General features: G+C 37.5%; 1 protein-coding gene and 1 long non-coding RNA gene across 2 annotated transcripts; one reads left to right on the top strand and one right to left on the bottom strand.

Annotated features, from left to right (window-relative positions):
* Positions 1-8: 8 nt before the first annotated feature.
* LOC107882254 lies at positions 9-2,016 on the top strand. Its single transcript, XR_001678660.2, has 3 exons — positions 9-1,355; positions 1,589-1,790; positions 1,842-2,016. It is a non-coding gene; the product is annotated as an uncharacterized LOC107882254 (long non-coding RNA).
* Positions 2,017-15,325: 13,309 nt separating this feature from the next.
* Positions 15,326-19,007, bottom strand: LOC103311988. Its single transcript, XM_008191920.1, has 5 exons — positions 18,834-19,007; positions 18,486-18,704; positions 16,051-16,679; positions 15,897-15,991; positions 15,326-15,801 (listed from the first exon to the last, which is right to left on the bottom strand). Exons 1-5 carry the CDS (start codon positions 19,005-19,007, stop codon positions 15,326-15,328), a joined length of 1,593 nt encoding a protein of 530 aa, XP_008190142.1.
* Between the last annotated feature and the right edge of the window lie 263 nt (positions 19,008-19,270).

Here is a 19,270-nt window from a genome sequence, read left to right as displayed (position 1 = left end):
TTCATTATGACACTAACAATAATTTGAATATTCAAAATCGCCTTGATCATTCCCTACTAAACTTGTTGATTAATCATAATCCTTTTTCAAAATTAAAATCTGTCAAACCAAATTCTTCCAGCTTATTGGTCTAAGTCACTTTTTTTTCTTTGACTGGAGCCTCCTCTAGCTCTTTAAGGTTTATTTTATGTTACGGAATGTAAATATATTTGAAAAACATTATAACAAACAAAATTAATGTTTATATTGGTCAAATCTATATTAGTTTTGATTTTTGACAAAACCTGCTGCAGCCCCTTAAACGTTATTCTAAATTAACTATCATAGAATAAGTCAGACATACAAATTACAAATGTTGTATAGATAATTAAGAAGTAATCTGATAAAGCTTATCTTTATAAAGTAATATTTTTGCGGTGGACGAGGATAAGCTCTAGTTGACATTGTGGGTAAGAGAACAACCGAAAAGGAGATGCTTAGATACAAAATATAATGGATGTGAAGAAGAATAAGAAAGTCTTATTTTATATTATTTATTGTTGAACTTTTTTTTTTTAAGAAATTTATAATGTCTATTATAGGCTCGAATTTTAATATCATCATTTTCATTGGGTTGTAATTTTTGTTTGCCGGTTAGTAGTCTATTTATTGATGAAAAATTTTGTTATTAAGTTGAGAAATGTTGGACCAAAATCAGATCCATGTTAGACACAGTTTATGATATTTATATTGAAAGTTGTATTAATTGTATTAAATATTATAGTTTTTATATCATAATGATGTCAAATAGAAGGTACTTCTTTAGATATTAAGTTATAAATATTTTGAACTAAAGTAGCTAATTTAATATTTGGATATTTCAAACATTTATATTGGGTTTTATACTCACAAACAGTTATAATGTTATGAGATAAATTATCTGCTCTGTCAGAACATAAGGTGTCACCTTTGAAAAACTGTTCATTTAATTTTTTACAAATGCACCATGCAATATAGTTATGGCACATTAGATTTAAGTCACTTAACTCTATAGATATGTAAGAATATTTCTGTTGGTCCAGACTGTGAGACACTCTCGATTGTGATGGATTAATATCATTATCAACACAATTTTGTTGGAATAAAAATTATTGTTATATAAGACACTAATGGGCCCTCAGTAAAATTCTCCTCACAATTACTACCATCAGAATGTATAGAATACAGTCATGTTATTAATAATAAACAATAATAGTCTTATATGTATCGCTAAATGCTTCAAGAGATGGATTAGTGTTCCGATATCCAAGAACTTCTCACTGTGTTTGTGCCTAACAAGTTCTCCAAAGGATCTTGGTTGAAAGTTCAAAATTCCCGTGAGTTCAATCCTTTTTCAAATAAAGTTTTTGTTATGCCTTGAAATCTTGTCAACAATTTTATAATATCATTAAAAATTGGACGTATAAAATTAAACTATTAATACAAGAAAGATGATGTAATATGTTAATACCTTTAATGATTTTTATCCAATTTTTAATAGTAGGTAGCATTCTGGTCTCCTTTTTTTTGTGTAAGGATTGATAAAATACATAGTATTTAATACTTTCAGGGAGTTTTCCCAAAGCTGGAAGTGTGGAGATTGACATTTAACAGCTGTGCGATAAACTTTTCCACCTACTATTTTTTTGTGATGAACCATTGACTAAATCAAACAATTGGTCGGAAGATTAATCAAAGTTTTGATGTACCCTCAGCACTTCTATCAAGTATATTTTTACCTGAAACATAAAAAAATAAAAATTTATATCTAGGTATATTTTTTTTTTTTTTTTAAAACCTACTTGATAAAAATAACATTATAGATTTAACCCGGTGACTTACAATCTGAGCAGCATTTTTCACTTTCATTAGTGGAATCTTATCAGGAGTGACATGAAATTCAGTTAATCGAGGTAGCATTCGAACATCAGGAATACTACTATCAATATTGTATATATCAAGGAGATCTTTTCATTTGGCTTCATATCCATTGTAATTTGTAAACAATAGATTTTTCTTTAATAAAATATTTCTTAATAATATAAGTTGAATTTAATAAAGTATATCAACTTTAAAATAAATTATAAATTTAACTATGCAACATTTTAAATAATTGTTGAGTTACCTATTTAAAATTCCATAAATCAAGCAAATATATAATAAATTATAAATTATAAGTAGGTTATAAGCAATAAATTAAATTAACATCCAGTTGATGCCAAACAGCATTTATGTTTCTTAGCAGTTTTAGAAGCCGCAATTTTCAAGCCATCGCCTAAGAGTGAAAAAATAGAAGTTGCAGGTAAGATATTATGAGTTAAGCTTAATATTTACAATGTGCAGTCATAGGCGTGCGCAGACTTTATTCGCAGGTTATGAAATAAGGAAAATAGGGCCCCCTCACAAATTGTATCAGCCTGTCCTAAATTTGATCCAGAATTTAAAAACATACGGCAAGGAAAACAAAAGACTTTATATTTTGATACACTGTATTCCAACCATTTAAAACAATCATACCACTTTTTTTGGAAACTTCTATAATTTTGACCTATTTTTGTCCTGGGTAATAATTTAATATCTGGTTGATATGGATCTCGAATAACTCTTTCTTTTAGTTCAAGTCAAAATTATGTTAAAACATTTGAAGGGTTATCACGGTGAAGTAATGAGCCTGAAATTGTACACTGTGTTTGATTTATGTTGACTATAGTGCCTATAAATTATAGTTACCTTAATGTTAGAATATAGAAAATTTAACTATACATTATACAGCAACATAAATACCTAGCACATATATTCTATATCTAAGATATCAACCATCAGGACAATTTATAATGCACTATGTACCTACTATTCAATTATAAAAACAAGCAACATAAGAAGCTATATAATATATAAATGTAAAGTATGGAGAATATTAGATTACCTTATAAAAAATAGTACCTTAAAAACCTATAAAACAATATCTACGTGTTACGCTTTTTGCACCATTAAGATTAATCGAAGTTTAACCGTAGACGGTGCAACTGACCCTTAGTGTATTAATAGTTTAGATTATCTTGCGGGTCACGAGAAAAGTGAAAACTAAAATTTTTATTATTTTTTTTTATAATATAGAAGATATTATCAAAAATGCTTTGGTATATTATATATGGGCCCCTCACATAAAGCTGCAGACTATGCAGCGGCATACCCTGCATACCCTGTGCGCACGCCTATGTGTGCAGTATACAATCTCTAAATTAATGATGAATATTATAGATAAAAATCCGTCAAGAGCAAAACTAAAAATATTTTTATATTTAGAAAGAAAATATGTATTATTTACTTAAGATATTAGCAGCATCTTTTAACGATTAATCTAAATGCTGTTCCTTTAATGGAAAAATTAAAAACCCTGACATGTCAAAATCAAAAATAGAACTCGGCGAAGGATCCTTGAAAGTGACACAAGTACAAGCAGAATCTTCTATAAATAGGTACCTGGTGGCATATGGTAATGCATCGCATTTTAGTTTAGATGTGCCTGGGCTCAGAGAATCATCAGTAAAATGTATTAAAATAAGCTCGTTTTTTATATTATATCTCAATGGTGTCATACTGCATAATTCATGAACAATTCTAGATATCCACAATTTTAACTGTCCAAGATAATTGTTAGGATTTGGAAATCGGTGGGATATATTACCTGTATAGTAATTTTTAAATGTTAACGGTGTTTATACCACTTCATACTGTAAAGACTTTATGCTATATATAATATGTGACTGCTCGAACATAATATGTTTCATGTATCGAGAGTGATGTGACGCTTCGAACATGTATCACGGTCACCAACCACGGACCGAGACCCGAAAACCGGAGTGCCGTGAATTTTTTAATATAAATAATTTTAATAATAACGGGATACATTTGGATCAGTAATATGATCAGTAATAAAATAAAAAACTGTAATTTGAGGGAAAATATATAGGTATATTACTGCGATGTTGGTGCCGAGAAAGCTGACTGGCATAAAACTCGGTCGGAGTAAAAATGATTATAGTTAACACCTGTTTTATAATAAATAATAACAAACCAAATACAGGAAACTAGTAAATATCGTACGGTTCCAACTAAGTGGTTGACCGGCGAGTAAAGTAATAATAATAATTTACAAAATGTACCAATACATAATAAATTTACCATCAGGATACCCTTCGCACGGTTCCGACTAAGTGGTTTACAGCAGAAGAATAATAATTATATATATCATTTTTTTTAGAGTACCGTTCTCGGTGAAATAATATATGTGTACAAAACATTACTAATTTGTATGATGCCCCTCGGCGCACCAGCAAAACGGTGCCATGATGAGGGTTATGGGAACAAAAAATGGAGTGCCTGTCTTTTGGCTCTGTCGGCCAATTACCGGCTATCGTGGATGGTACGAACAGGCGCCAGGCTACAGAGGGGGTCACATATGCGCAGATAATGAGAATAATGAGTGGCCGATACTTTAGGTACTTTGGTAAAGGTATGGTGATCATCGGTTGTTATGAGACATTTTATTATAATTACACCTAAACTATGAGTAAAAGGAGGGAGCGAGTGTGCGACTGCCGTTTACGTGGTGTGGTCGTTGATCAGCGGAGACCTGAGGTCCGCGGGATAAATTGTTTTATCGCACCGCACGTCGCGCTCATAATATACCTGTTATAGGTATATTTTTTAATAATTAATGGACTTTCGTGTGCCTGATTTGCGTTGGACGTCACAGAAACCCCCTATGAAAGTTCACCACATTGGGGAGAGCTTTCATGGATGTCGATGTCTGAACGCAAATTTAAATAATAATAGAAAGTAATAATAGTTGATGGAAATATCAGACGAGAAATGTGTTTGACCCATTGCTATGGTTCCTGAGTGCTAACATTGACTTCAGCCTGTTGCAGTGGTGAACTGATTGGTTTCACGGAACGGATGGAGGTGAACCACGTTGTAAGTTCCAATAGTTCTGTTGGTGTCTCGATCTGCCAGGGTATATGCATTGTTTTGACGGCGGCTGGTGATCACGTAGGGCCCTTCATATAACAAGAAGAATTTCTGTATGCATTTGTCGACGGATGAACTGAGGCGATGCGTTTTCATCAATACGCGGGTGCCGATGACAAATGATACTGGTACGCCCTGCGCTCCTGTTTGTCATGGCTGCGTTTTCTTCGTTCAGAATGGGTGAGCTGGATCTCTCGGGACATGGTCAGTTTAGTTATCTTTGCTAGAGGAAGACAAATAGGAAACGAGACGAAATTTCCGAACGGGTCATATTGTTCGACGGAAAGAAAAAGCTCTTATGGGGTATGACCTGTTGACTCGTGGACCGTGTTGTTTAATACCCATTCAATGTATGATACGTGCCGTGGCTACTCGGTATGGTTTTTGTGGCAGTGCTCCTGGAACATGCGTCCGAGTTCTCGCATTACCCTCTCGGCTGTATTAGACTGAGGGTGATACACAGACGTTACTGTCGGCGGTACACAAAGGGCTAAAACCGTTTCTGCCACGTTTCTGTTTTGAAAAAAACAGAAATCACGTATCGCGAGTATGCACTTCTTTGGTCCGACCTACCATTGATTGTTGACTTGTGTAGTTGTGTCGTCGATAAAACAGATCTCCCTCTACTAAGCTATAGTGTCGAGAGACGGAGTCTGCCGACTCTGGGGGGCCATCAGCAGCTGGTGAAGTCTATCGAGGTTAGTGTCCTCCCTCTAGACATACTGCTGGATGTAACGGCACTTGCCAATATCTGGCACTAAAATTCAGACTGGTGAAAATTGTTTTCCCCCCGAACCGAGTCAGAAGTTCATCAAGTGGAGGGGACGTATCGCGCATCGGTAATATTAACCGATTCACACGTCGGGCGTCTAGACTTAAATGAACGGAGCCATCTGCCTTCGCTACACATACAATTAGGTTGCATTAAGGGGAGGAACATCGTTCAACACCCTCCATGAAAGCATCCGTTGGAGTTCCTTTTCAACCGCAGGTCTACGGAAAAATGGTATTGTATAATTGTATATGGCTTCACTTTTAAAGGTAAATCTTCTGATACTTAAAAACGGTAACTATATAATTTGTTCAGCCCAGGTTGATCATCAAAAATACTATGATACTGGTCCAGTAGACTTTTGAGCTTTGAACGTTCCTCATCCGGTACTTCGTGGAAATTAAGTATACATTCGGACCATGGTTTTGTAAAGGAATCGATAACTGGTTGCGTATGATCGAAACAGTCCAATGGGTTGACACGGAATGGATGGAGGTGTCGAGACTTGCTTTACGAAAGAAATGTCAGATATGCAGTGTTTCATTGCAGTGGGCATGAGTCGATTTAGTTCTTCATGACGTATGATGATCTGGGTTATCTAGGTAGATTTGATATCTTTGATCTCCGGTCGGATGCGAAACCGTGTTCAATTTAGGGAAGTCGGCCTGGTGAGTTAAATAATTCAAAACGACACCGTACTGGGTAAGCCAGTCATCGCCGAGAATTATTTCAGTGGATAGATGGGGAATAACGAAAAAAAATCCCTGGAGCTGCATGTCCAAAAACACTTAGTGGTACATACACTTACCGGGTGATCTTCTTATTTCGACCTTGGATGGCGGTGGAAATAGTGACCCGCATTACGGGCAGCGTAGACAGTTTCGATGGGATGGTAGCTTGACTCTTCAGTGTAGCGAAAAACTGTTCAGAGACCGCGGATATGGACGCACCGGAGTAACACAGTGCTAACGTACTTATTCCGAAAATGTTGACGTGAAGCTCAGGATGTTTCACAGTGCGTTCAGGAAAATCAGTGGGAGACGACGATGGTTGGTTTCAGGCAGATGTATCTTTGCTCTCGTCACATGCTGCAATCACTGGCGAAGAGCTTTTTCGTTTCCCGACACAATTCATTGATAGATGGATGCCCTGGTTGGAGTCACAGGCTGATTCTGCTGTTGGTGCCCTCCTTTGTACTCTACGATAACCTTGTCGGTTATTCTGTCCTCTCAGTTTATTTTGGGGATTCGGTTGAGTATTGTTATGATGTAGTCGGTGATCATCCTGACGTGGTCATCCTCGTCGCAGAACGATGTAGATTCTTCGAACTCAGTCAACACAGCCAATAATTCATTTGTATCACGTAATCCACATCCTCGTAGGGCCATACTAAGGGTAATAGGATGGTGTTGTATAATTGTCGAAACCAAATCAATTGGGTCGATGGGTGGTGACAGATACTTTGCCCCAGCATTCCATTGCATGACGTGTGTTGCGAGACCGTCGTATCTCGTGTATTGGAATGGCTGAAACACCTCGTTGTGAGTCTTACGTTGAGTCGCAGTGGACCAAAATCGTTTACGAAATAATTTGTGGAAATCATCGTAGCTTAGTAAATTGTACCACAGACGAGACATTCTGACACAGCATCGTTGAGGCGTTCTTGAGACCCAAAGAATGATGAATGACCCTGACCTGTGGTATTCAATATTGTATAATTACGCACGGGATTCATGGTTGATAATGAAGGTGTGGTGTTCCCCTTAAATGATCGAAACCCTTGGGACATATTGGGTGGTGCTGAGGTGCGTATTACTAGTCCAGCTGTATCATTTGTGGGGTTGTTGGATTTGATTGTTTGATACTAAAACAGCATTTAAGTTTTAAATACCATTAAACATTTAAAGGTTTTATTGTCTCAATCTGCCTTAAATTGAAAAAAAAGGCAAAAGAATTAGAAGACAAGTGTAATCTACCACATTGTGTTGCAGCAATTGATGGGAAGCATGAAGACATTTTTTTTTATAAAGGTAGAAAACTTATGAGGAATCTTGTATTACACTTTCAAAACTTTAAAAAGAAAATTTTTAAACACCAAGCTCTTAATCGTTTCAAAAATTTTTTTTTTACAACTACTTAATTTAAAAATATTTTAAATATTACATAATTCTAATATTATATTAAATTATTTGGTCATTAAAAATTACTATATCTACTAAAATCAAAAATCGCATTTCATTTTATTTACCACTCTTATTTATTATATAAAATGTTGTTTTTCCGATAAATGGTCGGAGTGAACCTCCAAGATTCATCTTTCAATCTAAGTTTACACGAGCAAGTATATTTTTATGACAATTTTTCGTTTTGTATTAATTGTAAGTGTACTCTTAATAGTTTTTTGTCAGATTTCAATAATTTTAAATGTATATTCCCTCAATCTTCTGTGTAACAATCGATTAACCATTGTCTATCTAGTATCTGGCCATAATGCCAAAGATAAAATATTTAGTTGAGTAAATTAATAATATATCTCCTTACGCTTCTTTTGGTTTTTACCAAAATTGTCGTGGACTTAAGACTAAATTGCCAAGTGTTAAATGTAATTTAGCCAGTTTCAATTATGTATTTATTGTGTTAACAGAAACTTGGCTTAGCACTGATATTTATGATTATGAATTAGGCTTAGAAAATTATAATGTATATAGCGGTGTGAATGAAGTAATTAAAGAAGTAATTGTTCTAGCGGTGGTAATATTCTTATTGCTGTTTCTGTACATACATTTCATTCCTCATTACAATTGGGTGGATACCTTTTCCCAAGTAGATAGTTGTTAATTCAGATACATCTGCTTTTTATGATGCATTAAAATTTTTTGGTCTAAGCTGATAGTTTCCTTATGTTAAATGTAACATTTCTAGTTACCTTGCGTGGTTTTTGAAGGATTTAATTGACACAGTATTCCAAAAATAAAATTTCTCTGCTACTTTCAAGACATTACGTTTTTAAATATCGTAAATTTTTGCTGCTACGCGCTAAATATGTGTTTATGTCAAAACTATAATGAGGTTGCAATCACCAACAATAAAGAGTTTACTGATCTCTTTTAAAAGTAATTTAGCTCTGTTTATACTAAGCCCAGAACAAAAGTTTCTTAACTATGTTGCGTATAAATTAAAAATTGATCCATGACTACCCACCCCTGAAAACTCTCTAGTTATGCACCGTCTTTGCCTTAATGCGTTAGCTGACGTAAGGCTTGAAATTTGAAGCTTACTTAACTTTGCTAGTATGATGGTATGAATGATTCTCCTAAACTATTAACACAAATTAACTTTAAAACTCCAAATTTTAAAGGACAAGCCACATGTACATTGTTTTCTTTACTTATATGCAACACCAATTATTCAAAAAAATTATCTATTACATAGATTGATGAGAATAGCAAATAATGATCCATCAACTTTATTACTTTTATTATTTTGTACGTATTAGGTATTATATTTTGTATGTATTTAGTATTTCCTGTCATTATTTTATTTGAAAATTTTGTGTGTTGTAATAAAATAAAAATAAAATAAATTAGGTACTGAAAACTTTCTAAAATTTTTGAAGAGTATAATATTACATACTGTCTTCAGGAGATTCCGAATTTTTTCTATCAATTAAAAAATGTTTTACCATTTACATGACTAACCAACAAATAAGATTGAAACATCATTTAGTAAAATTCGTCGTGTAAAACATGGTTAAGGTATATAATGATGGAGCAGTATGTATTGTATAGACAGAAAATTCAAGATTTAAATTTAATTTAAAATGTTGTTGACAAATTTAAAAAAAATAAACATAACTTGCAGTTCTTGTTTTAACATTTAAATAAATAATAAAGTGCATTATTTATGTTATATATTTTACATTTTATTAGAAATTGAACTATCAATTATATAGTTATGGTAAATTGATAAATACTATTGCATGAATACACTCATATAATATTATTCCACGTAAATTTACATTAGTGGTTAATAAAAAAGTTAATATTATTGAAAAAATATAGTATCCCCTTCTTGGATCTTTGAAAATGGACGCCATTGGCTGGATGTTTTACCTATCTGATTTGTCAGACCCTACTTTCTACTTCGGTGTATGTCAGCGAGTTGACTTTAGTTTAATTCATAAAACTGTTCCTGAAATTTAGACGTGAGAGTTGTAAAGATTCAGCTTACCTGGGATGTCATAGCTGGTGGCTCCGATATTTTTTCGTCATATCCCAGTCCGTCTGAGTAGAACTTTCCATGCTTAATGGTACTTTTAAAAAAAGTCGGGTAAATTTATTTTGAAAGATATTGTCAAAAAACATCAAAAGTTCAAAATCGTTATAACAGGGATTGAAATCGATATTGGATACCGATTTTGAATACCGGTGAAATCGTATTAAAACTGAAAAAAAATCAATACCGGTCATCAAAACCGAGATTGAAATCGGAAAAAAGATTTAAAAAAAACGGTATCCGAAACCAAAATCGAAATAGGAATAAAAATATTTTCGGTTTCAAACCCTGGTTTAAAATACCAAAGAATAACATTTTTTTGTTATGAGTTTTTATCCTTAAAATTTTGGTTTAATCAGAAATTTCCCATCGTAGGTACATCTTATATTATTTTTAAGAGGACGTGATACCCGCATGTGTTGTCTCCGTCTTACAAGTGCATAACGTAGCAAATTCTACGTGAAGCAGAACACATGTAGCTTCGTTAGTTTAAAAATTAGAGTAAATTGAACTCTTATAAAATCTAAAGGTTAGATTATTATCTAGACAACCTCATGGGATTTTTATTATATTTTAATTTTTAAGGAAATTATGAGTATTTTTAAATTGTTAATTGTCTGTACATTTTAAAGTACTCATAACTCGCTTAAAAATTAAAATATAATAAACATCTCATGAGGTTGTCTAGATAATAATCTAACTTTTAGATTTTATTAGTTTTTAGAGGTCAATTTATTCTAATTTTTAAACTAACGAAGCTACACGTGTTCTGCTTCACGTAGAATTTGCTATGTTACGCACTTGTAAGACGGAGACAACACATGCGGGTATAACATCCTCTTAATAAAAACCTCTTATGTTACTTCTCTTTATTTAATAATATTCAACATAGGATGACAAAGTAGTGCAAGACATGTCGTTCACTAAAAATTACTTAATAGAATAGTAACTTCACATTATAAAAGTACTAGCGTCCTTGCACGCTGCAAAAGCCTCCACTCAACAGAGCTAACTAAGCAATCTTCGATGGGAGAGACACCACTTCCCATTCAACGGTGAATCCCCACCCTTATGATTAGTTGTTATCATATGGTCGTCCTGAATTATCCTTTTATCCCCAACAGCAGAAATACATATAGTGACAATTACATCAAGTCTTTCGACAACAACAAATTAATTATAATTACAAGGAACCTTTTAGAATACAATTTAAAATTACGTCAGTCTTCTGACAAAAAATAATAATTATAAGGAACCCTTTAATAACACATTTTCAACTGGCTATTCAACAGTAATAGTCAACACGTATTACAGGTGGATTTTTTGTTCTACTTGTCTTTCCTTGAATCGCCTCGCACGTTTATTCAACCTTCCCTTCCCTTGTAGACCACTAAATCTGGGCTCTTCAACTGTAACTCCACCATATTCTCCAAGTAGTTCATCCTAATTGTATATCCGTCATGATTTTAGTTGAGACACATGCGCTGTTTTTTCCAATCTACTGTTTTTATTTTTATCTAGTTCTGCAACGCTGAAGACATCACTAGGAATCACTTCAATAACGACCAACGGCCCTCTGTAGCGGTATTGTAAATGTGTAGACTCTCCGATAGCCGTAAGGATTTTTCTCTAACTTTCCTTTAACAACTATATTTTCATTTTGTATAGTAGGTGTTGTCGTGTTTGTCATATCTGACCTTGCTCTTATTCTTCTTTTCTTTAAGTTGTCTGCGGAGAGCCTCGCGTACCTCTTCAGGAAGCTCCCTGCCATTTGCTCTAGAGTAAATCGTTGGGGTATATCTTGTAAGCTGAAATATATCGTACCAGTGGACTACTTGAGCGTTCATCGCTTTTGACGAGTTCAGGCACACAGCAACATGGCAGCCTGTAGAAACCACAAAATAAATTGACGCAATTTACTCATTTTCTATACTACACACATTTGCAACTTGCTGGAATGATATTTTGATTCACTATCACTGGTTTTTTTGCTCGCACAATCTCTTTGGTCACCTGTCTCCCTGGATCACAATAGCATCCTACCAAGCTGGCTTCAGTATGCAGTTCAGTGACGTCCTCATTCGTATAAGACATTGCGAGAATTGACGATTGAGTCAATCGGTGTTTTAGCACACGGAAAGAATAATCTTGTCCTCCACACCAGGAGTAATCCAAATTTATCTTTGTCATTCAAGAAAGCGGTTCCGCCACGGTCGCATATCCTTCTACAAATCTACAGAAAAAGCTGGCAAATCCCAAATATTGTTTCAACGAAGTCACGACCACATGAGTGAGAAATTCCAGTATTCCTCGTGTTTTCAGGTCACCCGGCTGCATTAAACTACCACCAATGATAAATCCCAGAAATTCGATTTTTTGTATGAATGTCAAATTCATTACCCAACTTCACAACAGTGGTATCAATCAAATTGTTCACAATGTTCGCTTCAGTGAGTATTAACTGATCTCCGAATTTATAGTTATAGTTATAGTTAATTTAAACGATACCGCAAGGCGAACAGGTGAGTCCAACCAGTGGCATTTGGTCCTTGGACGTAATCAGGCACGATTAATGTCACCAACGGTCCGGCGTTGACACCACAACATCAATTTGGGTTAGATCTTCACCAACCGTTTCAAGACCCGGGACAACAGTGCTTATCAACGTCATACAGTGGTTTCACAAACGATTGAACGTACAATCCACACTTCATCACCACATTTACCCTACACATCTACCTCTTGCCTGTAGCTTTCTTCTGCCCGAGTATCGTTACCAACATCCTGCCAAACTTTAGCCTCTGTTTTTTCCGCTGATGCCTGAATCCGTTATCTCCTTGACGTATCATCTGGGAGGAGCACCTGCTCCGGCCACAGGATGATATTAGGGACATCCTCAGACCGTAGTCACCGACCTATGCATTTCTCCATCTCGTGCCTACCCTCTACCCAGTACGGACAATCTAACAGCTTATGTTCTACTGTATCCTCAAGCTCCTCACAGAGGTTGCAGCGGGGATCAGCTGCCCACTTCCTTTTCAACATATAATGCTGCTATGCTACAATCCGTTTCCCGACAATGCTTGGACCCTGTGAAAAGACATATTTCCGAGCCTTAATTGATTCACCCACTTTCAAATATCAGGAATCAACCTCTGCGTCCACGCCGCCTTCGTACTGTGGTTCCGTAGCTCCTATGATTCACGAAATGTCACTTCTCGCTCCTGCTTCTTGATAACTGCCACCGTCATGGCTTTCTACTAGCGCTCTCGATTCTGCGCCGTTCTCCAGTCGGAAGGTATGCCGGGGGAATTCTAGTCAGGACTTGAGAAGCCATATGAGACACGGTCATAACAACTCACAACTAGAATAGCACTGTCTCCTAAGAGTTGTTCTATTCCAGACCGTCAGCGCTAACCGAGAATGCGTACAGTAGTTTACTGTGAGCCACCAAAAAAAGCAAACGTATCCTTCATGCTGAAGTCCCCTGTACGTTGGAATCAACATACCAAGAGTGGACACCACCCGCCTGGCCTCTTCTGTCACTAACCTGACATGAGCATTTAAGTTCAGCCTCGGGTCTAACTAGACCCCGAGATGCTTCATTGAAGACTTCACTATGATTTGTTGCTCATCCAACGTGAAGATAGGATTCCGATAAGTCCTTTTTTTGTTCAAGACAACCACTTCATATGCCTTGGTGCCTCCTGCAAACCGCTCTTCTGCGTCCAATGGTTGACTAGTTCTAGTCCCGGATGGCCAATGGACTATATAAGGTCTGCATTGTGTGCCGAGAAGACCAGTGAAATTATCCTCCACAAAAAAAACCAGCTTCGCTTTCCATGGCACTCCATCCGCAGGAGATACTGTTCCATAAGCAAGGTCCAATAACCAAACTCAGCGGAACATACTATGACACTTTCAACCTGACAGGAACTCCACCATTTCCACCTACTAGTAGAGTTTGGTCACTCATATATTACCGCAGAATACGAATCAGGTATTCCGGGAATCCACGTGGCCGAAGTGTTGCATTGATGAGTAACCAAGATGCCGAGTTAAAGGCATTCTTCACGTCAAGAAGAACCACTGCACAAAAGTGCCTTTTCCGAGCCAGACCCTTTAATGCCTTCTCAACCTGCTCAATAACGGACAATAGTGCGTCGCCCGATCTTCCACTGAGGCTACTGGTGACATGTGGCATTTAATTGAGCGTTCAACTTGTACAGTTAGTCCTAAGTTGCGACCGTCGATGAACCATGGCCAGTTTCTTCCACCCTCCCACCTGCATCGACTGAGTCCAGATGGGCGCTGCGTACAACAATCTCGAAGTGACGACGCAAGTCAGTAGTTTCCTGACCTTCTCTTTTGGTCCTCTTAAGTTTGGCATTAGGTGCCCCTGGCGTCTTGATGCCTCTGCTGTCCTTTTTGACAACAAGTCCGCGTGTTCGGCGTAACCCATTTTTTGATCCACCTGTACCCCCGACGTAGCGCAGGCTCAGCTTGGAATCAATTAAATTGCTGTTGCTTGATACCGTCATCTTGTTTCTCGCTCTTCTTCTCGTCAGAACAACTGCCTCTGTCTTTTTAGCGGCAAGAGATAGACCGTGGTCGAGCATCCAGTTATTGATGGTGCTGTGGCCCTACATATTACCGCAACGTCGTCCGCGAATGCGATTATCTCTACGGATTATTTCTATGGTTAGCCCAACCAGGTCATCGTAAGGCAGGTTCCAAAGGTCTGGCCCCAGAACTGACACCTGGGGAACTCCGTAGCTTTATTATCTGCTATAGTTTCCGCTGTCGTCGGGGACCGGCAGAACCATAAACCTTTCTAACAAGTACACTTCTAACATTCTGAGCAGGCTGGCTGGGACGTTCCGTGACCTGGCTGCTGTTAAGATGTGGTACCATGGTGCTGAGTTAAATGCGTTGCGTACATCCAACGTCAGCATCCCCATATACTTACGGTGTTTCGGATGTCCTGCATTAGCTTACTTCACTACGGCTGTCAGTCTTTCTAAGGCGTTCAGTGTAGACCTGCCGCTTTTGAATCCATACTGGTTCTGTGCGATGGATTGGTTGGTGTCTAGGTGTTCCTTAGTCTCTTAACTAGTAGTTTCTCGAGCATCTTGCCACATTCATCTAGTAATGAGATCAGTCTATAGGCCGAGGGGCTATTTAACGGTCCCCTGGCTTCTGTTGCAGCACCAGTTTGCCGCATTTTCAATGTTGAGGGAACTGTCCACTTTCCAGGCATGCATTAAACGCACGCATGGACGCTGTAGGATCGGTCGACACAGCCACTTTGATTATTTCATTTGACAGGCCGTCTGGTCCAGGAGCTTTTTGATTCGGGAGAGATTTTGCTGCTGCCTTAAATGCATCGATTGAGAAAGGGACTAACTGCCCTCCGTCGAGGTTTGGCTCCTTTGGCGTGTGCACTGTCGGTGCCGTCGGGAATAAGGCGTTAACGATTGCTTCTATTCTGCCCGGAAGATGAATTCCCGTGATTGGGCACTGACGTCTTAACCGCTTCGTGACGATTTTATATGGTTTACTCAATGGGTCATCGTCCACAGTCGCGATGATGTCGGCCCAGAATTTATCTTTGGCTTCTTTAATTTCTATTGCTAGAAGTTTCCTCTTCTCCTTCCACACTTCTTCATGTTTCTGGCTGGCGTTGGCCTGGATCTCCTTCTCTGAAATAGTCTCCTTGTTTTAAGGCACTCCTTTCGAAGTGCAACTATCTCTGCATTCCACTAGTACACTGGTAACCGTTTGGCTCTTTGCTGACGTTTCGGTAGTAATTTATCTGTCACCCGTGTCAACCATCCGACAAGTTCTTCCGCTTGTGCCACGGCTGGAGAAGTGTGTGGAACTGGATGCTGGCTTTGTGTTGAAGTCAAGGCCGTCTTAACTTATTGGTCTCTATTTTTCTCGACGCTCACCCGTTTCTCGGGCAAACGTTGGTGGTAAATGCGATTCTAACGTGGAACGTAATGAACCTGTGAACACTCAGGGACACGTCCTCACGCACCGTCCAATTTCTAACTGCACCACTTATGTTCGCTGAGGCGAAAGTGACATCTATGTACGTCTCTAATTCCCCACGAACGAATGTAAGCCTATGTCCATCATTACAAATCGTAGCGTCAAGTGCTGATATGAAGTCTGCCAGAAGCGTGCCTCTCCTGTCCTCCCGTGGGCTTCCCCATTCCCGGGATTTGGCGTTGAAGTCCCCGGCACAGACAACTGCGAGTGTGGGAGATGATCTAATAATGATTTCCAATCGCAGTAGGAAGTCTGTGAATTCTGCAATGATAGAATTGGGGGACCAGTAGCAGCTGCACAACCTGATCCCCGGGAATTCGACCCATCGGAAGCCTGGAACTGAAGGTCCCACTCGATTTCTTGGTAGCTGCCTTAGAACTGTTACGGCCGACGTTTCTGTCGCTTCCGAGAACCAGCCGTCCGCTTCCGATGGATGTGCTCGGTTCGACTCACTGACTACTAAGACGTCAGCTTCCCCATCTGGTAGCTGATGCGAGCGCAAGGTCTTGCGCCACCCGGTGAACTCCTACTTTAATTTGCAGGATCCTCATGGTGCTTTTGTGGTACCCTTTTCCCTGAGGAGCGACTTGAAGGCACGCCTCTTAGCCTCCTCTGCACTGCAGTTTGCAGCCTTGTATTCGGTCTCGCCACACTCCCTGCAGCGATCACTCCAGTCCGGACCCTTGCATATGTCATGAATCACGATTATGTCCTAATGCGAGGCATCTGGGACATCTGCCTATGCGTCTCTACTACCAGAGGCGCGTCCTACAGTTGACGTAGCCCACCCTTAATTTCCCGGTTGATAATACCATTTTTGCTAGATCAGTCGCTATAGACACGGCAAACCATTTCTATCCTCGCGCTTGTTCCCTAGTTGATACCACCCTTACATCCTCGGCTTTGACGTTGGCTGCGTAACAGATTTTCTCGATGAACTCATCTGATTCAGCTATTTCGTCGAAGTCCTGGATGACGATCTTCTAGTAATGAACCAGTTCCCTGACGACTGACCTAGTTTCTCATGATAGTAACCTATCATCGTAGTATTGGTGTTTTTCTTCTTCAGCATAATTTTCATTAAGCTGTTTAATTTCAGGTCATTTAATAGCATAATCAATAAGTTTCAGTTAAACTTCCTACTGTTAGGCTAGGAAAAAATATGTGTTTAAATGTCAATCAATTTGATGAATTTCTTTGATATTATATTAACTAAATTAATTTGATTTAAATTTTTGTTTTTATAACCATGAACTTTATCAAGAATATCACATATTGACTCAAAAGTGAATATTAATAAAACATAGGTATAATAATTAGTTATATAATATATTTATATATGTGACATTTTTGGCATACTAGTGCACCTACTGTATTACAAGCCTCTAGGTAATAACAAGTAACCATTATCAATATAAATAAATAATAAAATATCCTATTACTTATGAGAAGTATTTTTTTTCTTTGGCTTAGTATAGGCCCTTCACCGCAACCACTACATTTCTCCATGCTTTTCTATCATTAGATAGCTCTTCACCATTTATTACTCTTAGAATTTGTAGGTCACTCTTAACTCAGTCTATCCATCTTTATCTTGGCCTTCCTAATGGCCTCTTTCCATTGGGGATCCATTTTGTTACCTCTCAAATTATCTGGTCTTGTGCTCTCCATATGTGTCCTGCCCAGCTAATATGCTTGCTTTTCAGCGTTGCTACTATGTCTGCCTCACTTAGTAATTCCCTAAGTTCTAGATTGATCCGTCGTTCCCACAGTCCGGATGAACGATCTTTTTTTGGTCCAAATATCTTTCTTAGCACCTTCCTCTTAAAAATAGCAACTTTTTACTCATCTGTTTTTGTAGTAGTCCATGTTTCACTTTTGTAGAGGACAATTGGGCGTATCATTACTTTGTAAAATATAGTTTTTATTTTAAAGAAAACAAACTTAAAATTTAAAATAGATTTTAGGGCGAAGAAACATCTGTTAGCTGAAGTAATTCTTTGTTGGATTTCTCTATGGTTATCTCTATCCGCTCTTAATTCCACTCCAAGGTATTTGAAAGTATTAACTCTATCGAAAAGCATTCCGTTCACCGCTAGGCTTTGTTGGCTATAGTTTTTGCGCGATAATATCTTGTATTTAGTGTTTCTTTCATTTACCATTAATCCCATTGGTTTGCTTCTCTCTATAAGTAATTCTGTTAAAGACTTAATTACATCATCTGTCTAGCTAATTAGCACTATATCGTCTGCATATGCTAATAAGTTAATTTTTTTATTTAGTAGTTTAATCCCTACGTTCGTAGGTACGTTCGTTCGTACAGTCCTCTGACCACTGATTCCAATGTAATTTTAAAGAGTATGAGAGACAGTGCATCTCCCTGTCTCAATCCTGTTTTAACTTCGAATTCCTTAGATATATAACCATTGGCCTTAATTTTGCATTTTGAGTTCTGTAAGCACGATTTTATCAGTCTAATTAATTTAATAGGAACTCCTAGGTTGTACATTGCTATCCATAGCTCTTCTCTTACTATGGAGTCATACGCTTGCTTAAAGTCGATGAATAACATAAAGAGGTCCTGGTTAAATTCGTATGTCTTTTCCATTATTTGTTTGATGGTGTGAATCGGATCCACTGTTGACCTTCCTGCTCTAAAACCGGCTTAATACTCACTGACTATTTCCTCGCCATATGGCCTTAGTCTGCTGAGAAGTATGTTTGATAGTATCTTGTATGACATGTTGAGTAGTGATATCCCTCTATGGTTCTTACAATTCATGACATTCCCTTTCTTGTAAATAGGGCATATAATTGACAGAGTCCAGGTTTCAGGTATTTTTCTTCTTTCCATATCTTTTTTATGAAGTTTGGTAATTGTGTTCCCCCATGTTTAAAGAGCTCCGCTGTTAAGTTATCTTCTCCTGGGGCCTTTCCATTTTTAAGTGTCTTAAGAACCATTTGTATTTCCTCTTTTTTGGTTCATTCAGCTGATGTTCGGCTGATACTACCCGATGATTCTCTAATTCTTCTGGAATTGGCTTATTTAGAAGTTCTTCAAACATCTCTCTGAACTTATCCACCATATCTGATCCATCCACAATCAGTGTTCCATCC

Source organism: Acyrthosiphon pisum, chromosome X, assembly GCF_005508785.2.
Source record: "Acyrthosiphon pisum isolate AL4f chromosome X, pea_aphid_22Mar2018_4r6ur, whole genome shotgun sequence".
Lineage (NCBI taxonomy): Eukaryota > Metazoa > Arthropoda > Insecta > Hemiptera > Aphididae > Acyrthosiphon > Acyrthosiphon pisum.
This window is presented reverse-complemented; position numbering and strand designations above follow the sequence as displayed.

Bases quoted from the DNA above. Each gene is read 5' to 3' on its own strand.
- LOC103311988 (XM_008191920.1), bottom strand. From the start codon at position 19,007: ATGGAAAGAAGAAAAATACCTGAAACCTGGACTCTGTCAATTATATGC. The intron at 18,705-18,833 runs GTCAGTGAGTAT...ATCGACTTTAAG, and splicing joins GGCCATATGGCGAGGAAATA to CAAGCGTATGACTCCATAGT. The intron at 16,680-18,485 runs GTCAGAGGACTG...AAATTAAAGTAG, and splicing joins AAATTACATTGGAATCAGTG to GAGTTCACCGGGTGGCGCAA.